This window comes from Oreochromis niloticus, unplaced genomic scaffold (genome assembly GCF_001858045.2).
Source record: "Oreochromis niloticus isolate F11D_XX unplaced genomic scaffold, O_niloticus_UMD_NMBU tig00006736_pilon, whole genome shotgun sequence".
Lineage (NCBI taxonomy): Eukaryota > Metazoa > Chordata > Actinopteri > Cichliformes > Cichlidae > Oreochromis > Oreochromis niloticus.
In genome coordinates, this window is record NW_020328147.1 from 45,531 (window position 1) to 64,642 (window position 19,112).

General features: G+C 38.7%; 1 protein-coding gene across 2 annotated transcripts in view; it reads left to right on the plus strand.

The window, feature by feature from the left end:
- The window catches only part of LOC102077725 (homeobox protein NOBOX-like), a 33,776-nt gene extending 24,328 nt beyond the window's left edge, over positions 1-9,448 (plus strand). For both annotated transcript variants that reach the window (XM_019355428.1, XM_019355429.1), the window contains exon 11: positions 8,460-9,448. In XM_019355428.1, the coding sequence (XP_019210973.1) occupies positions 8,460-8,782 (323 nt within the window). In that variant the 3' untranslated portion in view covers positions 8,783-9,448. The remainder of the gene's footprint in view (positions 1-8,459) is intronic.
- The last annotated feature ends 9,664 nt before the right edge of the window (positions 9,449-19,112 follow it).

A 19,112-nucleotide genomic window follows, 5' to 3' on the forward strand; every position in this document is an offset into this window, starting at 1 on the left:
ATGAAATAGTCTGCAAGGTCAAGTCTACCAACTGTTCCACTGACGCTATCCCCTCTCGTCTTCTGAAACAGGTCCTGGACTCAGTTGGACCTGTCCTTCTGGTCCTGATCAATGCCTGTCTCAGCTCTGGTTGTTTCCCAACACTTTTTAAGCATGCTGTTGTTCAACCTCTTCTCAAAAAGCCTAACCTGGATCCATCTATACTCTCTAATTATAGGCCCATTTCCAATCTGCCCTTTCTGTCCAAAGTATTGGAACGAGTTGTCTTCAGGCAGCTCCAGTCATTTTTAGACAACAACAGTCTCTATGAGAAGTTTCAGTCCGGTTTTAGACCTCGTCACAGCACTGAAACCGCTTTACTGAGAGTTTTCAATGATTTGCTTTTAACTGTTGACTCTGGTCGTGCTGCTGTCCTAGTAACCTTAGATCTGACAGCAGCTTTCGACACTGTCGATCACAACATACTGTTATCCCGCTTAGAACACTGTGTCGGTTTGAAAGGTACTGTTTTAAAGTTTTTCCAGTCTTACCTGGATAACAGGAGTTTCTCTGTTCACCTCGGTGAACTGTCATCTCCCAGAGCTCCTTTAACTTGTGGTGTACCTCAAGGGTCCATTCTAGGCCCCCTGCTGTTTATTCTGTATTTGCTCCCTCTGGGCGATGTGCTGCGCAAACATAATGTGTCCTTCCACTCTTTTGCTGATGACATTCAGATCTACCTCCCTCTGAGGTTAGACTGTAAGGACTCTCTGCAGCCGTTATTCTCCTGTTTGTCTGACGTTAAGACTTGGATGGCTCTTAACTTTCTACATCTAAATGACAGTAAAACTGAAGTCATTGTGTTTGGGCTTCCTAAAGACTCCAACCCTTCCTTTGATTTTATGGGACCCCTAACTTCTGAATGTACGTCCTCCATTAAGAGCCTCGGTGTTACTTTTGACAGTGCTTTTAAATTTGATAAACAAATCAGCTCCGTAGTCAAGGGATCTTTTTATCACCTACGGATTTTAGCTAAAGTCAAGTCCTACCATGTCCATGCTTTTATTACTTCACGGCTGGACTACTGTAACTCCCTTTATGTTGGTTTAGATCAGGGGTCAGCAACCTTTAACACCCAAAGAGCCATTTGGACCCGGTTTCTATGGAAAAGGAAACACTGGGAGCCGCAAATACTTTTTGACATCTAGAATGAAGATAACACTGTGTATATTGTTTTTTTGTTTTTTTTACCTTTGTGCTTTGTATAAACAACTATGGTGTGTTGCTTATGAAATCCCTGAAGTGCTACGGAGAAAATTAAATTTTATTTATGTAATGAACACATTGTCAACCCTTAAAAAATAATAACTAAAAATAAAGTCAACCAGTTGAAAGTGTCTTTTAAATGAATTAAAAAGCTGAACTTAAATTATCCATGTAGCAAAAGAAAAACAGTCATCCTTATATAGCCTTGACCAGAATTAAAAAAATTATTGGAAAAAAGCACTATAATCCTAAAAAATTAAAAAATAAATATTTTCATCATATCTGCATATTACTTATTTTACCGGGTTAATGTGCTTCGCGGCGCGTGGCCCGCAGTGACGCTGCAGGAGAGGCAGACGTACCTGAGTGGCATCCGCAATCACGCCTCACCGGCTTGCTCTCTCTGCTGTTGTTTGTATGTGTCGGGCTGTGCGCTGGAAAGCTACAGCCGGCTGTGTGTGAAAAGTGGTCAATAAAGAGATGCTGAAGAGCATGTTCATGTAAACATCGTTGGTTCTGCCGTGATGTGTTTACAATCGGACTTCTGCTCCTGAACCTCTGCGCACAGCGTCTGCTGTACGAAGTCACTTTCATCTTTACGCAGGACTGTAAGCTGTCGTCTGTGAGGCATGTGCGGTGTTTGTTTTTAACATAGTTCATGGTGGAGAATAGATGCTCACATACATATGTGGATCCGAAGATTGACACTCCACAAATTAGACATACTGGTAGGCCACTCTCGTCAGAAGTAAATACAAATGAATCTACCCAGGCTGTTGTATTTTCTTCAGATATTTTTCTTTTCTTACATTTCTCCATACTAGGCCTACCTGGGGCAGAAAGTCTCGGTAAACGCACGTCGTTTCGGCGGGTATACCGGCTTCAAAGACTGTGACGCTTATTTTGAACAACGAAAATAATAAAATATAACTTTATTTTTATTATTCAAGATCGCAATAATCTTCCAATTTAGAACTACACGTTTTAAAAAAGAACTAACACAAATAAAAAACACTTCAGTTAAATACTTATAATTTATTTTTCCAAACCATGCAGAGCCGCAATATAAGGACTAAAGAGCCGCATGCGGCTCTGGAGCCGCAGGTTGCCGACCCCTGGTTTAGATCATTCCTGTCTGCATCGCCTCCAACTGGTGCAGAACGCTGCTGCTCGCATGCTGACCGGTTCCAAAAAGAGAGACCACATCACTCCGGTCCTCTGCTCTCTTCACTGGCTCCCAGTTGCTTTTAGGATTGGTTTTAAAATTTTACTGCTGGTTTTTAAGGTTCTTAACGGTACTGCACCTCCTTACTTGGCAGAGCTTCTTAGCATTTACTGCCCCAGGAGATCTTTGAGGTCAGCAGACTTGATGCTTTTAGATGTTCCCAGGTATAGATTAAAGACTAGGGGAGAGAGGGCTTTTGCTGTGGCTGCACCCAGACTGTGGAACAGTTTACCCCCTCATATCAGATTCTCCACAAGCCTAGGAACTTTTAAAACTGCTCTTAAAACTCACCTCTTTTCATTGGCTTTTAGCAAGGTTTAACCTATTGTTTTAGTTTATTGTTTTATCAGTGAGGTATTTTATGTTCCTGTGTTTTATACTATTTTATATTTGTATTTTATTGTACAGCACTTTGGTCAGCCTTGGTTGTTTTTAAATGTGCTTTATAAATAAACTTGACTTGACTTGACTTGACTATTTTATGCGATAAATAAACACTGTAAGATTCAAGTTTTTTGTATATATATGTATATGTATACCACTCCCCTCACCAACAGCCCTTTTGAATGTCTCCCTAATTCTGAGGTCTCAATGTTGGCAAGTATGTGCTAGGCTTTGGCCCACATCAGTCTAAAATCGTATGTTACCATGAATAACGTGTTGCCATGTCCACCAGGAGAGACTGGACTGTATAGATGTAAAACAAATGTGCCAGCAGTTCATCTCAGTTAACGAGAGGAGAAGGCATGTGTTTGGCTCCTTCACATAGTGGACATTGAGTTGTTGTGTGGGACACCAGTAGTCCATGTCTGTTGCTGTAACAGTAGTTCATGTTTAGAATAAAAAATCCCAGCTCACTGATTTGAGAGGGGCAATAGTGTGCCTAAAATGTTGCATAATTTTGCTGAGAGATCTTTTGCTTTGTGGTAATCTTAGATGAGTAGTTTTATGGACAAAAACCACCAGGTCATTCAGTGCAGTGTTGGGTAAGTTACTTTAAAAAAGTAATTAATTACTAATTGACTAATTACTTAGTCAATATTGTATTTAAAATACTTATCTAATTACTGTGTCTGAAAAGTAACTTAATTACTCAATAAGTAATTTAACTAAATACTTCTTAAAATCCCTATAAACCTTGATTGGACAAACAATAGATTACTCATGCTACTACCAGCAGCCGATAGTTTTTACATATTACTGTAATGTTCTTGTCTGCTTGTTTCAGAAAAGTGAAGAGACGGGAATATGTCCATTTCATAAAACAGCCACTCGCTTCAGCCGACTCTGACAGCTTCCGCTTTAGAATACGACTATGCTGCAAACTGGCGCGAAATGACGTGCACCTGCACTACAGCGATGTTAAAGCGGCAGAGTTTACTTCTACGTTTAGGAGATAAATTATTGAAATTAAATAATGATATTCACCGAGTTTAATTATTTTACAATGTAACGCAAGTACATTGTAAGTAACTGTAATTAAAATACCTAAAAATGAACAGTGATCAGTTACTCTACTTTTTCAGTGGAAAAGTAATTTAATTACAGTAACGCGTTACTTAGTAACGCATTACACCCAACACTGGTTGTCATTACATTCACTATTTTATAAGCGATTTAAAAAAGCAATCAAAAAAACCCCCAAACCACACATAGTTAAGCACTCTCTGTGTGTGCTTCTGTGTTGCTGACATTTAAAGGAAAGATGGAGGCGGAGAGACTTGTACTCATAAATCCCAGTTTGTTAGTTTGTTTGTTAGCTGGCTGTGAAAAAAAAAAAGCTGAACGATGCTTTCTGTAGTTCTGCAGAAAATCTTTCCTTAGTGTTTAAAAATTACCGAAGGGATTATTGATGAATAAATAATCCCTTCTGGCGAAAACATGGCAGCGGCTGCAAGCATGGAGCTTACACGTGATGAGGAGGAGGAGGTGCTCGTAAAAAAGACCAGTGCGACGTCTGTCATATGGAACTGGTTTGGTTTTAGGCAATCAGATACTGAGCAGAAAAATATAATCTGCAAACTATGCCGAGCGACAGTGATTTCAAAGACAGGAAATACCAGTAATTTGTTTTATCACCTCAAGACTAAGCACATTTTGGTGTACCAGGAAAGCCAAAAACTGCGCACTGCACAAACGCCCAATCAGTCGAGTGGAAATAAAAAAGGTGACCTTACATGCCAGCAGACCAATATTTTCCAAGCCTTTTCCAAAGGCACTCCGTATGCCAAAACGAGTCAGCGGTGGATTGACATCACAAATGCCATAACAGTGTACTTGTGCAAGGACATGGTGCCGTTTCTCACAGTGGAGAAAAGCTGCTTTAAGAACATGGTTAAAACACTTGATCCACGTTACGAGGTACCTGACCGGAAACATTTTAGCCGAACTGAAATGTCCAAACTGTTTGACCAAGTCCGCGAGCAAGTGAAGAAAGAACTCCGGAGCATAAAACACTATGCAACTACTACGGACTTGTGATCGAGTCGCACAATGGAGCCTTACATTAGCCTCACAGTCCACTTCATCAACGAAGAGTGGAAGTTGTGCAGCAGATGTCTACAGACATCTTATTTCCCCGAGGATCACACGTATATCTCAGGGATTAAAGGAAGCTGGAGTCATGGGGACTGAAAGAAGAATTTCAAGTCTGCATAACAACCGACAATGGCGCAAATATCGTGAAAGCAGTGGAACTGAGCGGCTGGACAAGACTGCAGTGCTTCGGCCACAGGCTCCACCTCGCCATCGGTAAGTTAAACGGTTCTTTTAGTCCTAGTTCAATAATATGCGCATAAGTGGTGTGCAAAAATGCGCACCAATTTTCAGGCTTTACTGTGCAAATGCGTACCTAATTTATGACTGAGACCAGGAGCCCGGTGCGCACTTCCCAACTTGGCCGAAATACATAAAACATTTTTAATTTTGGTATGTACCAATTATGTCGTACCAAGTACCAATGTAGGTACTCATTAGAGTTCTAAAGCAAAAAAAAAAAAAGAGTCAACCCCTGATTATTTATGACCCATCACAGGGTTTCTCAAACATGCGCACACATACAATGCGTGTGTTATTATTACATCATTATACATTATATAAGTACTTCTAACATTCTATATTAGTAATACTACATATTAATGACTAAGTATGGTGTGGTGTTTTTAATCATCAAATAAAATACTTAATTCAGTCTTATCTAGGATTAGATAAATACCAGTGGTATTTGTATATGCTGACAATGTGTTTGTACAGATGTTTTGTTATCTTGTGCATGCGTAATGGGACTAATAATAATATCTTCCAATTTTGTTCTTAGAGAGAAGCATGAAAGACGCCTGTGTTGAACGTGCAATTGGCAAGTGCAAGAAAATAGTGAGTGCCTTTTCTTACACTTGGAAAAGGAAGAGAGAAATGGCTAATGCCCAGGCTGAGCTAAACCTGCCTCCTCACCGCCTCATCACTGAAACGCCAACAAGATGGGGGTCTCGACAACAGATGATTCAGCGGGTACTTGAACAGGAGAAGGCCATATCACAGGTCCTGAAGGCAGACAGAAAAACCAGGCACCTGGTACCAACTTGGCAGGACATTGACGTGTTAGAATCTGTGAACAAGACACTCAATCCACTGATTGAGTTCACAGATGCTCTGTGTGGAGAAGAATATGGCTGCACCAGGCTAATTTTCCCAGGGTGGCAAGCCTAGCTAGGAAATAACTTTGCATTCCTGCCACGAGTGCCCCCTCAGAAAGGGCATTCAGCACCAGTGGCAACATAGTGCAGATCGTTGGCATGTTACTAAAGCCAGAGACGGTTGACAAACTTGTGTTCCTGGCGAACAACCTCTAATGTGCAAGAAAGTTAGTTTATGGTCCTGCATGCAAGAGCCATAAATACTGATGTTGTGTTGTATGTCCAATACATATTGTAAGTTTGAAATTTGCTGTTCTATATTTAACAGAAAAGAAACCTGTTAAACTTGAAGGGTTTTCAGTTCAGATATGTGCATCTTTGTTTTTTGTGCAATATAAATACGTAATCAGGACAGCAGGGAGAAATTTAATGTTTATTTATTAACATTTTGCACAATTTAGAATTTTGTGTTTTACTGATATATTACTTCCATTTATTTATTCACAAATGTTTGCATATTGTTATTTTTATTTGTTATTTAAGAATTTTGTGTTACGTTGTTTGGAAAAAGTTAAAAAGTTTTGTAATTTATACATTTTTTTTCTTTTTATAAAAGTTTAGACAATAAATGTTAAATGGCATTCTGTACTTTTTTGAAGTGTGTTTATTATTCGGGAATGTATCTGGCAGTCAGTTTTAATATATCGCGATATATATCGTTATCGCACGTGCTACAAATTATATCGCGATATAAATTTTAGGCCATATCGCCCAGCCCTAATTACCAGTAACGTGCTGCATTATGGAAAGCCTTTGGTTGAGGAGCTTAGTTCCAGCTTCATGTGGAAGCCTTACAAGTTTAGACACGATGTCACCATGTTGACTTGTTCCTGCAACGTCATAATAAATGTTGCTCTAGGATCATGGTTGCTGTTGACTGTAAGTTATGGGGATGGCTGTAGGTTGATTAGTGTGACCAACACGTTCATCCAGGAGACTGGGGCTCATCTCCCATGTGAGTTACCAGTGCAGAGTTAGCTGGGTTATTCATTTATTTATTTTCAGTTTTTGCTTGCAGTTTGGTTTAATTTAGGCAAAAGAACTCATGTTTAGATTTGGTCAAAATGATAGTTTAGGTTAAAGTAAGCCCTTTTTCCCATGTTCCCCACCTGTTAGGACGCCTTTCAGAAAACTCTGAAGGCAACTTGTGCCATATTCTCTTATTAAAAGCTGTAAAAAATACAAAAATGTGAAAGCTGTCTGTTTTGGTGATGGTCCTCGGTACTGCTGCACATACTGCAAACCTTGGTATCGATCCAATACCAATTAAATACAGGGCCAGTATTGCCGATAGCAATACTTTTATCCTATAAAGGCAGCTCAAGTAGGAGAGAGGAGTATTTAATGATTTGTGAGATGAATTAGCATCAATTTTCAAATTTTGAACAGGCTTTAATGCTGAGTAAACCACTGTGACTTGTGCTTTCCACAATACTTAGCTAACAAAGAAAAAAACACTCTTTCAGCTTGTATTTTGAAACTATTTTAAAACTTTTTTGGACATCAGGAGTGGAATTGTGCCTTCCTCTAAAGCATTTCGGTTTAACTTCCGTTCTCTTCCAAGAAAATAGTTTATTAATCATACAGCTCTTTGAGCTACATACTGAACTTAGACGATAGAAACAAAGTATCAATCCAGTCCAGTACTGATGCATATTTGATATCGGTACTATGGATATTTGGATCGATCCCGACACCTCTTGCCTTTGAGCAGAATTAAACCTGTGCGGCTGCAGCTTCAGATATAACAGATAGTTAAAGACATCATTCTGCTCGGTGCAACTTCTGTGATCATAGTGGATCCTGCAGTGATGAGGCATACAGCATTTAAGCATTGACTTTCAGTGATTTTCAGATGTGATGACATGCTTTGCCATTCTTAGACATGACAGGATTAATGATGCTGCATGAAGAACAGCACAGCTGTATCAGACCTTGTATGCTCCTCTCTTTCTTCCATTACACATCTCTTCTTATTTTCTACTGCAGACCATCAAGTAAGCCATCAGGGGAACTTTAGGTATTAGGGTATACACCGGGGACACCTGTTAGGGACAATGCAATCTGCTGGCTGAGTAAGGCTAATCAGATTAAGTGTCAGAAGTGTCACTAGAGAGTAAACTACTGAGTGTAAAGTGAATGAGCCAGCAATAGGCTCAGTTTCTGATCTACTGTTATCTGCGTGTGTGTGTGGGTGGCCGGGTGGTGGCTTACAAAACTGTGTGATGGAGTGACTGTCAAATTTGACTCTTCTTCTTGTCTTATTTCATTTTTTGTTGTAATTCTCTCCTCTTCAGTTCCTGAGATCGGTATGAGGCCAACATCAGTAGCTGTCACGTTCACCACAGAGGAACCCCTACTTCTCTCCACCACCCAAGCAACCGACCTCGCTCCCTCTGCACCGCCTGCAGCGGAGCCTAGCCCCAACCCAGAGGACCCAACGACCACCCCTCTTCTCACTGAGGCTGAGGGAGAGAGCGGCATGTTCTTGGATAGGGACCTGGAGAGGGAGTCCGGGTGTCCATCACACCAGAGTCAACCCCTGAGCCCACCACAGCTGCAACAACCACTGCTACCACTGTCAAGACCAAGACCCACTTCAGGCCCAGGGTTCCCATGATGACAACGACTCAGGCGGTGCCAACAGAGAGAACGACCTGCCCACAGAAAATGAAAATATTCATTTGTGAACTTTGGGACTCGTGATATTTATTTAAACCTGTATAGAGTTACCCATGCTGGTTCCTGCTGGTTCCACTCTTTATGCAAAGTTAGGCCAATTACTTCTGGGCTCAAGCTGCCAAATCTAACAAACAGTAGTCTTAGTGTCCTCATCTCAGACTCAAAAAACAAGAACGGCATCAACAACATCAGTGAGATGCTTACTTGATCTGTGAGCTCAATAGACACTTTACTGATGAGTTTATCACATCAATTGCTGGTTGAACAGCTTGTTAAATGTTATATGATTCCAATTTTCTAAAATATGGTTCAATTTTAGAGTCAGAAAGGAAGAGGTGTCATCTCCCTCATTCAGACTGTCACATTCAGTTTCCTAAAATCAAGACGGTAAAGACCAAAATGCTCAACTTGAGGCTTCAAAACATTATGTGGCATCATGCTGTTACTGCTCTTCCATCTTTTATATACAGTTTATGGTCTAGTAAACCGTAACTACTTGATCCCCAGCTCTTCTTCTGACTGCTTCTTCATTATTCGAGACCAGAGGCATTTCTCTGACACATGTGCTTTTCGTTAATCAAATAAACTCTGCATTAAACCATGATCCATTTGGATTTTTCTGGTTTTCCACATATAATTTGAGCATGTCTTCCTGGTCCTGTGCGTCTAATCACCCCTTACGGTGTATTCACACCGAACACGATAGACATTCGGTGTCTATCGCGAAAACGCCCCAAACGCCCCTAATTTGACGCGTGCACATTCGCACCTCGACGCGTGTCCAAGAATAATCCATCGTGCCTCAAATTTGCATATTTTGACGTGCGTGAACCGGAAATGTGGGAGGAAGTTGTGCCAGACGGTATCTTTGCTAGATGGCAGCTGTCGAGCTAGCGCTTGAAGAGAGAGTCTCCCTTCTCTATTTACTGTGGAGAGCAGAGCAGCCCGTTAAGGATGTCCTCGCCGTACCTGGGTCCGGTTCTCCAGAGGCGTGAGCAGTTTGGTGAGTTTCACCACTTGCTCCAGCAGCTGCGCCTGGATGACGGCCAATTTCACCGATATCACCGTCTTTCACTTGCCCAGTTTGAGGACCTGCTGTCCCGTGTCGGTCCCAGAATTGCCCGCCTAGACACCAACTACAGGCGCTCAATCCCACCTGCAGAGCGCCTGTCCATCTGCGTTAGTAAAAGTGTTTAATACGGTAGTCCTTTATTGATACCTGTGCTAATATATGCTAAACCATCCGTTTATACACTGCTAACATGGATGTGGTATGCTAACAGTGAATGCCGTCGGTGTTTACTGATAGCAAACTGTGGTATGGAGACGACTGTTTATAATTGTGTGGATGCTTTAAGGCATCCGCACTATTGAGTTCCTGTTTCTCTTTATTCTTTATTGTTGTGTGGATGCTGGATCCACACTATTGAGTTCCTGTTTCTCTTTATTGTGTGGATGCTGATTAAGCATCCACACTATTGAGTTCCTGTTTCTCTTTATTGTGTGGATGCTGGAGGCATCCACACTACTGAGTTCCTGTTTCTCTTTATTGTGTGGATGCCCTAAAGGGCTTCCACACTATTGAGATCCTGTTTCTCTTTAAACTTTATTCTTCAAGTTGCTCCCCCGTTTTTTGCCGTGGATCTACTCCCACAGTTTTCAGCCGATTTTCTCCATTCAAACTCTAAACTGTTCTGCTATTTCTGCTAATTCCGGCTATATCTTTTGGTGTTTATTACTATTATACTTTTTAAAATATTACACTTTTTGTGTCCCATTGAAATGAATGGGAAACTTCCAAAATTCTGCTAAAACTTGCTTGTCTTTGAAACTTAACTACTTCCTCATGCTTTCACCTAGAAACTCCATTCAAACTTTAAAATGTTCTCAGATTATTGGGCTATTCCTGTCTGATTCAGCTTTTTCAGATCTTCTACCGTTTTAATCTTATCTCTCTTTAAGTTTTCAGTTGCAAAATTGTGATTTTTCAGAAAATACATGCGTTGCTATGGTTGCTATGCAATTAAGTCAGAGTGAGTGCTGGTCCGTTCTGAATTTTCTCTTCATGTCTAAACAACTTCTTGCTACTCGCTCAATTTCCACTCAACCCCGACAAATTATACATCAAAACGTAGGTATTTTTGCTGGCTTTCAGAAAATGTCACCATCACTGTTGTGGAAGTTACAGATTTTTATCAAATCGCTTCAGACCAACACAAGGTCTTAAAACTCTCCATACAAAGTCAATGGAGAGTCTGTTCAAAATCAGCGCTGGGACTCTCTAATGAGAGGCATTTTCAAATCGTCATATCTCTTAAACAAAGCAAAGTTAGGTTAGGACATGAGGCTTGTGCCAATATATCTTCAGACACTGCTGACACTCACAGTTGAAGCAGTTTTTACAATTATCTTACCGTTGAGCAAAGAATTACGTTTGTTTGAGGGGTGGAAATCTGTCCTCCTCTCAGTTTTCAAACTCCGAAAATGAAGCCGTTTCTTCTCTCGTCATATCTCCGCGACAGAGGTACAAAGAGCAATGAAAATCGCAGTCAAAGTACACCAAAGTCCGCTGATTCGCCCAGTACAAGAATTATGCCGCTAACCCTCCTAGTTTTTGAGTTACACGACGTTTTGTAACACCAAAAAACGGCGTTTTTTGCCTCTCACCGCGATCTAATTCTGACTGCTCATCACCCTATTTTCCAGGCGCTCGTTCCCTTTCCCAGTGGCACAGTTTGTAATGACACAGGTCTGCAACCCAAAGGTCATGGGTTCAATTCCACCTTGGTCAACATGTTTTTTTTACCTACAATTTACTATACTATCACAGACCACTAATTCATATTGATCATTTATTACAATTCTGAAAACTTTTATGATTTTAGCAGCTTTTCCAATTCATGGTTTTTGTGCCAAATCATATTTGTGTTATGTTATAGTATTACTACTAAGTGGAGGAATTTCTGTCATATTATAGTATATGTGCTGATTACAGTATTTCTGTATAATAGAATTTTGGCAAATCTCCTCAGACCAACACAAAGTCTGGAAACTGCATAGAAAGTCAATGGAGAGCTTGTTCAAAATCACCGCTGGATTTCTCTAATGAGAGGCATTTTCAAATCGTCATATCTCCTTAACGCAGCGAAGTTAAGACATGAGGCTTGTGCCAATATATCTTCAGACACTCCTGACGCTCACAATTCAAGAATTTCTTTCTCACCTATTACCATTTGGCCATGAATTGGGTTTGTTTGAGGGTAGGAAATTCGTCCCTCGCTCAGATTTCTTCAGATTTCAAACTCTGGAAATTAGGCACTTTTTTCTCTCGTCATATCTTTTTTTTGGATTTCCACAGAGACCTGAAAATTTCCATGACTGTTCACCAAAGCCTGCTGTCTCTTATGGTGAAAGAATGATATCGATACTCCAAATAGATTTAGAGTTAGAAAGCATTGTTTGAGGGCAAGTCAAGGCAGTTTTCGCTTTGCCTCTACTCAGTTATGGTGCATTAGAAGTCAAATATCTTTAATAATTCATATTTTCAAGATAAATTGTCAACACTTGAAGATTCCCCCATCTCTTCTGAACAAAATGGTGCAAGAATGACTGTTCTAGCCCCTACGGTTAGGAAATTATAGCCATTTGTTTGAGGGGAATCCTCACTATGAAAAATAGACAGCACAAATCCTGTCTCTGTGCTGCATGTGTGTAAAAACAGGTGCACCTGGTTTGGCGGGAAAAAGTACACAGCCTCTCTGATTGGTGGATTCAAATTCAGCAGCTCCGAGGCCGTTTGGCTGCTGCTGCTGCTAGTGTGTGTGTGTGTGTGTGTGTGTGTGTGTGTGTGTGTGTGTGACAGAGAGAGAGAGAAAGAAAGAGAGGGCGGGAGAGAGTTTTTATGGGAGCATCTTATTGTATGATTTAAATTCAATATATTTAGACTGGTTGACTGAATTTGATCCTGTGTGTGTCTCTCTGTGCATGTGTGTTTCCATATGTGTCCATATTTGTGATTGTGTGACTGTTATACTTTTTTTTGCTGAGTTTTTTTTTCATTTAACAAGTACATTTGAAGGACCCTTAGCATGTTCAGCTTTTCTTCAGCTGTCCATTTTGCTTTTCCAATTTTTCTGTTTAAGTTATTACTATTGTGCTGAATCATACTATTTCTGCTATTTTATAAGATTTGTGCTAAATATAGTATTTCTGCCCAATATAGTATTTCTGATTAATTATAGTTTTTCTACCAAATCATATTACAGTATTTTTGCTTTTTATAGGATTTTTATAGGATATTTATATTGCTTAATATAGTATTTCTGCTTTTTATAGGATTTGTGCTTAATACAGTATTTCTGCTAAATGTAGTATTTATGCTTAATCATACTATTACTATATATTTCTGCCAGGTCCCCAGGCAGCCAATCCTCTGAGGACTGAGACATTCAAATTTACATATCAGGGCCTGCACGGCTTCCCAGCCAGCCAATCATATCTGAGGTCTGCCCTTTCTTCTCTCGTCATATCTCCGTGACGGATGTACAAAGAGCAATGAAAATCGCAGTCAAAGTACACCAAAGTCCGCTGATTCACCCAGTACAAGAATTATGCTTCTAGTCCACCTAGCTTTTGAGTTACACGACGTTTTGTAACTCCAAAAAACGGCATTCTTCGCCTCTCACCGTGATCTAATTCTGACTGCTCATCACCCTGTTTCCCAAGTGCTCACTGTCTTTCCCAGTGGCGCAGCTGGTAATGACACGGGTCTGCAACCTAACGGTCGTGGGTTCAATTCCACCTTGGTCAACATGTTTTTTGCCCTACAAATTAATACACTATCACAGACCACTAATTCATATTCATCATTTATTACAATTCTGAAAACTTTTTAGCAGCTTTTCTAATATGGACCTCAGATTCTTCTTAACACTCCATGGCACAAATACTGTTCCCTTTAGGCTCTGTGAATGTGTGTGTGTATCAATATTTCTCCCATTTTAAAGTATTACTCCTCCATAATTGTATTTCTCTTAAATCAAAGTACTTTTACTACATCTTAGTACTTCTGCTCAATCATAGTATTTCTGCTAAATCATAGTATTATTGCCAAATCATGGTTTTTGTGCCAAATCATAACATTTGTGTTATGTTATAGTATTACTACTAAGTGGAGGAATTTCTGTCATGTTACAGTATATGTGCTGATTACAGTATTTCTGACTAATTATAGTTTTTCTACCAAATCATAGTACAGTATTTCTACTTTTTATAGGATTTTTATAGGATATTTATATTGCTTAATATAGTATTTCTGCTTTTTATAGGATTTGTGCTTAATATAGTATTTTTTGCTTTTTATAGGATTTGTGCTTAATACAGTATTTCTGCTAAATGTAGTATTTATGCTTAATCATACTATTACTATATATTTCTGCCAGGTCCCCAGGCAGCCAATCCTCTGAGGACTGAGACATTCAAATTTACATATCAGGACCTGCACAGCTTCCCAGCCAGCCAATCATATATGAGGGATGAGACATTCAAATTTGCATATTGGGGCTTTTGTGGCTTCTAAGCCAAACAGTCATCCAAGTCATATATCTCTAAAAGATCCATATTTATATTTTAAATAGTCAACACTTGACGATTTCCCCATCTCTTCTTAACAAAACGCTGTAAGAATGACCGTTCTAGCCCCTACGGTTAGGAAATTATGGTCATTTGTTTGAGGGGAATCCTCACTATGAGAAATAGACTACAAAAATCCTGTCTCTGTGCTGCGTGTGTGTAAAAACGGCTGCACCTGTTTTGGCGGGAAAAAGTACACAGCCTCCCTGATTGGTGGATTCAAACTTAGTAGCTCAAGGCTTTTTGACCCACCTAGAAAGTACAGGAATCACTGTATGTACAGCCCCTGTTTGTTCACTTACTGCTGCTGCTGCTGTGTGTGTGTGTGTGTGTGTGTGTGTGTTTGTGTGTGACAGAGAGAGACAGGGAGACCTTTTTTTGTAGCATCTCATTGTAGGAATGACATTGAATATATTCAGACTGGTTGACTAGCATCCATCCTGTGTGTGTCTGTCTGTGCATGTGTGTTTACATATTTGTCCATATTTGTAATTGTGTGTATCTGCTTGCTCTTCTTTCTTGCTTTTTTTTCATTTGTGCCAATTTTTCACAGTTGAACAACAAGTAGTTTTGTAACCTAACCATGTTCAGGTTTTTTTCAGCTTTCCATTTTGCTTTTGCAATATTTCTATGTAAGTTATTACTATTCTGCTAAATCATATAGTTTATGTTAAGTTACAATATTTCTGCCACTTTTCAGTGTTTGTGCTAAATATGGTATTTCTGCTATTTTATAGTATTTGTGCTAAAACATAGTATTTCTACTGAATGTAGTATTAATGCTTAATCATACTATTTCTATATATTTCTGCCAGGTCCCTAGGCAGCCAATCCTCTGTGAGGGCTGAGACATTCAAATTTACATATCAGGGCCTGCACGGCTTCCCAGCCAGCCAATCATATCTGAGGTCTGAGACATTCAAATTTGCATATTGGGGCCTTCATGGCTTGTAAACCAACCAGTCATACATGTCATATATCTCTAAAAATTCATATTTTTATTTTAAATAGACAACACTTGACGATTCCTCCATCTCTTCTGAACAAAACAGTCTAAGAATGACTGCTCTAGCCCCTACGGTTGGGAAATTATTGTCATTTGTTTGAGGGGAATCCTCAATATGAGAAATAGACAGCAAAAAACGGTCTCTCTCTCTGTTCCTCCATGTGTGTAAGGGTGCACCTGTTTTGGCGGGAAAAAGTACACAGCCTCTCTGATTGGTGGATTCAAATTGTGCAGCTCCAGACTTTTTGACCCACCTAGAAACATACAGGAAACACTGTTTGTACAGCCCCTGCTGCTGCTGTTGGGGTGTGTGTGTGTGTGTGTGTGTGTGTGTGTGTGTGTGTGTGTTTAGTGAGAGAGAGAGAACCCAACCCTTTTTTGGCAGCAACTTATTGTAGGATTTAGCTTGAATATAGTTAGACTGGTTGACTGGATTAGATCCTGTGTGTGGGTGCCCCTCTGTGCATTTGTGTTTCAATATGCGTCCATATTTGTAATTGTGTAAGTTATTACTATTCTGCTAAATTATAGTTCTTCTGCTACTTTTCGGTATTTGTGCTAAATACAGTATTTGTGCTAAATCATACTATTTCTACTATTTTATAGGATTTGAGGTAAATATAATATTTCTGCGTAATTATAGTATTTCTACCAAATCATAGTATTACTACTAAAACATAGTATTTCTGCCAAATCTTGATAGTTCTGCTATGTTATTGTACTTGTAATTAATTATAGTATTTGTGCCATAGTATTTCTGCCAAATCTTAGTATTATTGCTAAATCATAGTATTTGAGCAAAATCATAGTATTTCAGCAAATTCATTCTTTTTGTGCCATAGCATAGTATATTTGCTGAATCGCAGCATTTCTGCTATGTTGTAGTATTTGTCCTAAATCACAGAATTTCTGCAATGTTTAGGTATTTTTGGTTAAATAAAGTATCTCTGTAATCTTGTACCATGTTTGCTAAATTCCTGTATTTCTGAGAAGTTATCATGTTTCTGCTAAGTTACAATATTTCTGCTAAGTTCTGCTAGGTTATTTTATTTCTGCCAAGTATTATGTTTTCTTTACATTATTGTAGTTCTGCTAAGTATTTACATTTTTGCTAAGTTCTTATGCTTCTGCAAAGTTTTTACAAATTCTGCAACTTTTCAGCTTTTTCTGCTAGTTTCAGCAGACAGCTTCAGCATTACAGCATCCACACTGCATTTTCGCAGGAAATGCAAATTTTTCTAGTTATATAAACTTTTCTCAATCTAAATAGTTTACTTTGGTAGAATTAAAAAATAAGTGTAGTGCAGGTCTATGATGATTTTTAGTGCTACTATCATCTAGTTCTGATTCTGGTTCTGTCTTGGTTAAATCCTAAGTAGTCCTGATTTTGAACTGTTGTAGTCCTGTTTTAATTCTGGATCAGTTCTGTGTCTGGTTGAATTGGGGTTTAGTCCGCGTGTCTTGTTATTACAATCTTTTGCTATTTTTCAGCTTTTTCAGCTAATTTTAGCAGACAGCTTCAGCGTTACAGCATCCACACTGCATTTTCGCAGGAAATGCAAATTTTTCTAGTATTTCTAGTGATACTCGAAAGGTCTCATCAAGTCCCGATTTAATTCGATTTATGCTGTTATCAGTGTTAGCAATGATAGCATGGCTGTGGTGTCTATCAATGTATGCTCTCGGTGTTTGCTGATATCAAACTGTGGTATGAGGACCACTGTTGGTAATTTTTGTAGTGATACTCACTCCTTTTTTTTTTATTTAGACCTGGTTTAATTCTGGTATAGTTGAATATTTGTATATAATCCCTGCAGCTGTCAGACTCTATAACAGGGGTCACCAGCCTTTCTTAAAACTGAGAGCTATATGAAATTGTGAAGTTTGGTTCATCTTTAGTTATATGGTTCTATCTAGCATATTCTATCTTGATAAGCTATGTCTTATCACAGGTTAATTTTTCAAAAATATTAACAATGATTTAAGCAAGGAAAGGGCTACATGTCAACATACAACTCTTTATTTCTATTAATGTCGGAGGCAGACATTTGAAACACCCGGGGCTTAGCCCTAAAGGGTAGTATGCATGTGGGATTTTTTTGGGGGGGGGGTTAGAAATGACTGAAAGATTATTAGGCTCTGTTTTGAGTTTTGTTCAAAAAAGAATGACTTCATATAGGGAAAAATATATATCACATCTGCAGGACACCTTAAGCTAGTTTTTTAATTAAGCAGCAAGGCAGAACAAAGTCGGGGCTGTATCAAGACACGCGGACTAAACCCCAATTCAACCAGACACAGAACTGATCCAGAATTAAAACAGGACTACAACAGTTCAAAATCAGGACTACTTAGGATTTAACCAAGACAGAACCAGAATCAGAACTAGATGATAGTAGCACTAAAAATCATCATAGACCTGCACTACACTTATTTTTTAATTCTACCAAAGTAAACTATTTAGATTGAGAAAAGTTTATATAACTAGAAAAATTTGCATTTCCTGCGAAAATGCAGTGTGAATGCTGTAATGCTGAAGCTGTCTGCTGAAACTAGCAGAAAAAGCTGAAAAGTTGCAGAATTTGTAAAAACTTTGCAGAAGCAAAGGAACTTTGCTAAAATGTAGTAACTTAGCAGAACTGTAATATCTTAGAGGAAACATAATACTTGGCAGAAATACAATAGCATAGCAGAACTTAGCAGAAATATTGTAACTTACCAGAAACACGATAACTTCTCAAAAATACAAGAATTTAGGAGAAATAGTATAAGATAACAGAAAGAATATATTTAGCCAAACATTCTTAAACATTACAGAAATACTATGATTTAGAAAAACAGTACAACATAGCAGAAATGCTGCGATTTACCAGAGACACTGTAATTTACTATTAATATTGAAATTTAAAAAAAAAGTACTATGTTTTAGCACAAATACTGTAATTTGACAGAAATACTATCATTTGGCAGAAATACTATGTTTCAGCAGAAATACTCTGGTTTAGCACAAATATTATAACATAGCAGTAATACAATTATATAGCAGAAATGCTATATTTAGAAAGAAAAATATAATATAGTAGAAATACTATGATTTAGCAGAAATACTGTAATCAGCACATATACTGTAACATGACAGAAATTCCTCCACTTAGTAGTAATACTATAACATAAAACAAATGTTATGATTTGGCACAAAAACCATAATTTGGCAAAATACTATGATTTAGCAGAAATACTATGATTGAGCAGAAGTACTAAGATGTAGTAAAAGTACTTTGATTTAAGAGAAATACAATTATGGAGGAGTAATACTTTAAAATGGGAGAAATATTGATACACACACACATACACAGAGCCAAAAAGGGAAGAGTATTTGTGCCATGGAGTGTTAACAAGGATCTGAGGTCAATATTAGAAAAGCTGCTAAAATCATAAAAGTTTGCAGAATTGTAATAAATGATCAATATGAATTAGTGGTCAGTGACAGTGTATTAATTTGTAGGGAAAAAAACATGTTGACCAAGGTGGAATTGAACCCACGACCTTTGGGTTGCAGACCTGTGTCATTACAAACTGTGCCACTGGGAAAGAGAACGAGTGCCTGGAAAACAGGGTGATGAGCAGTCAG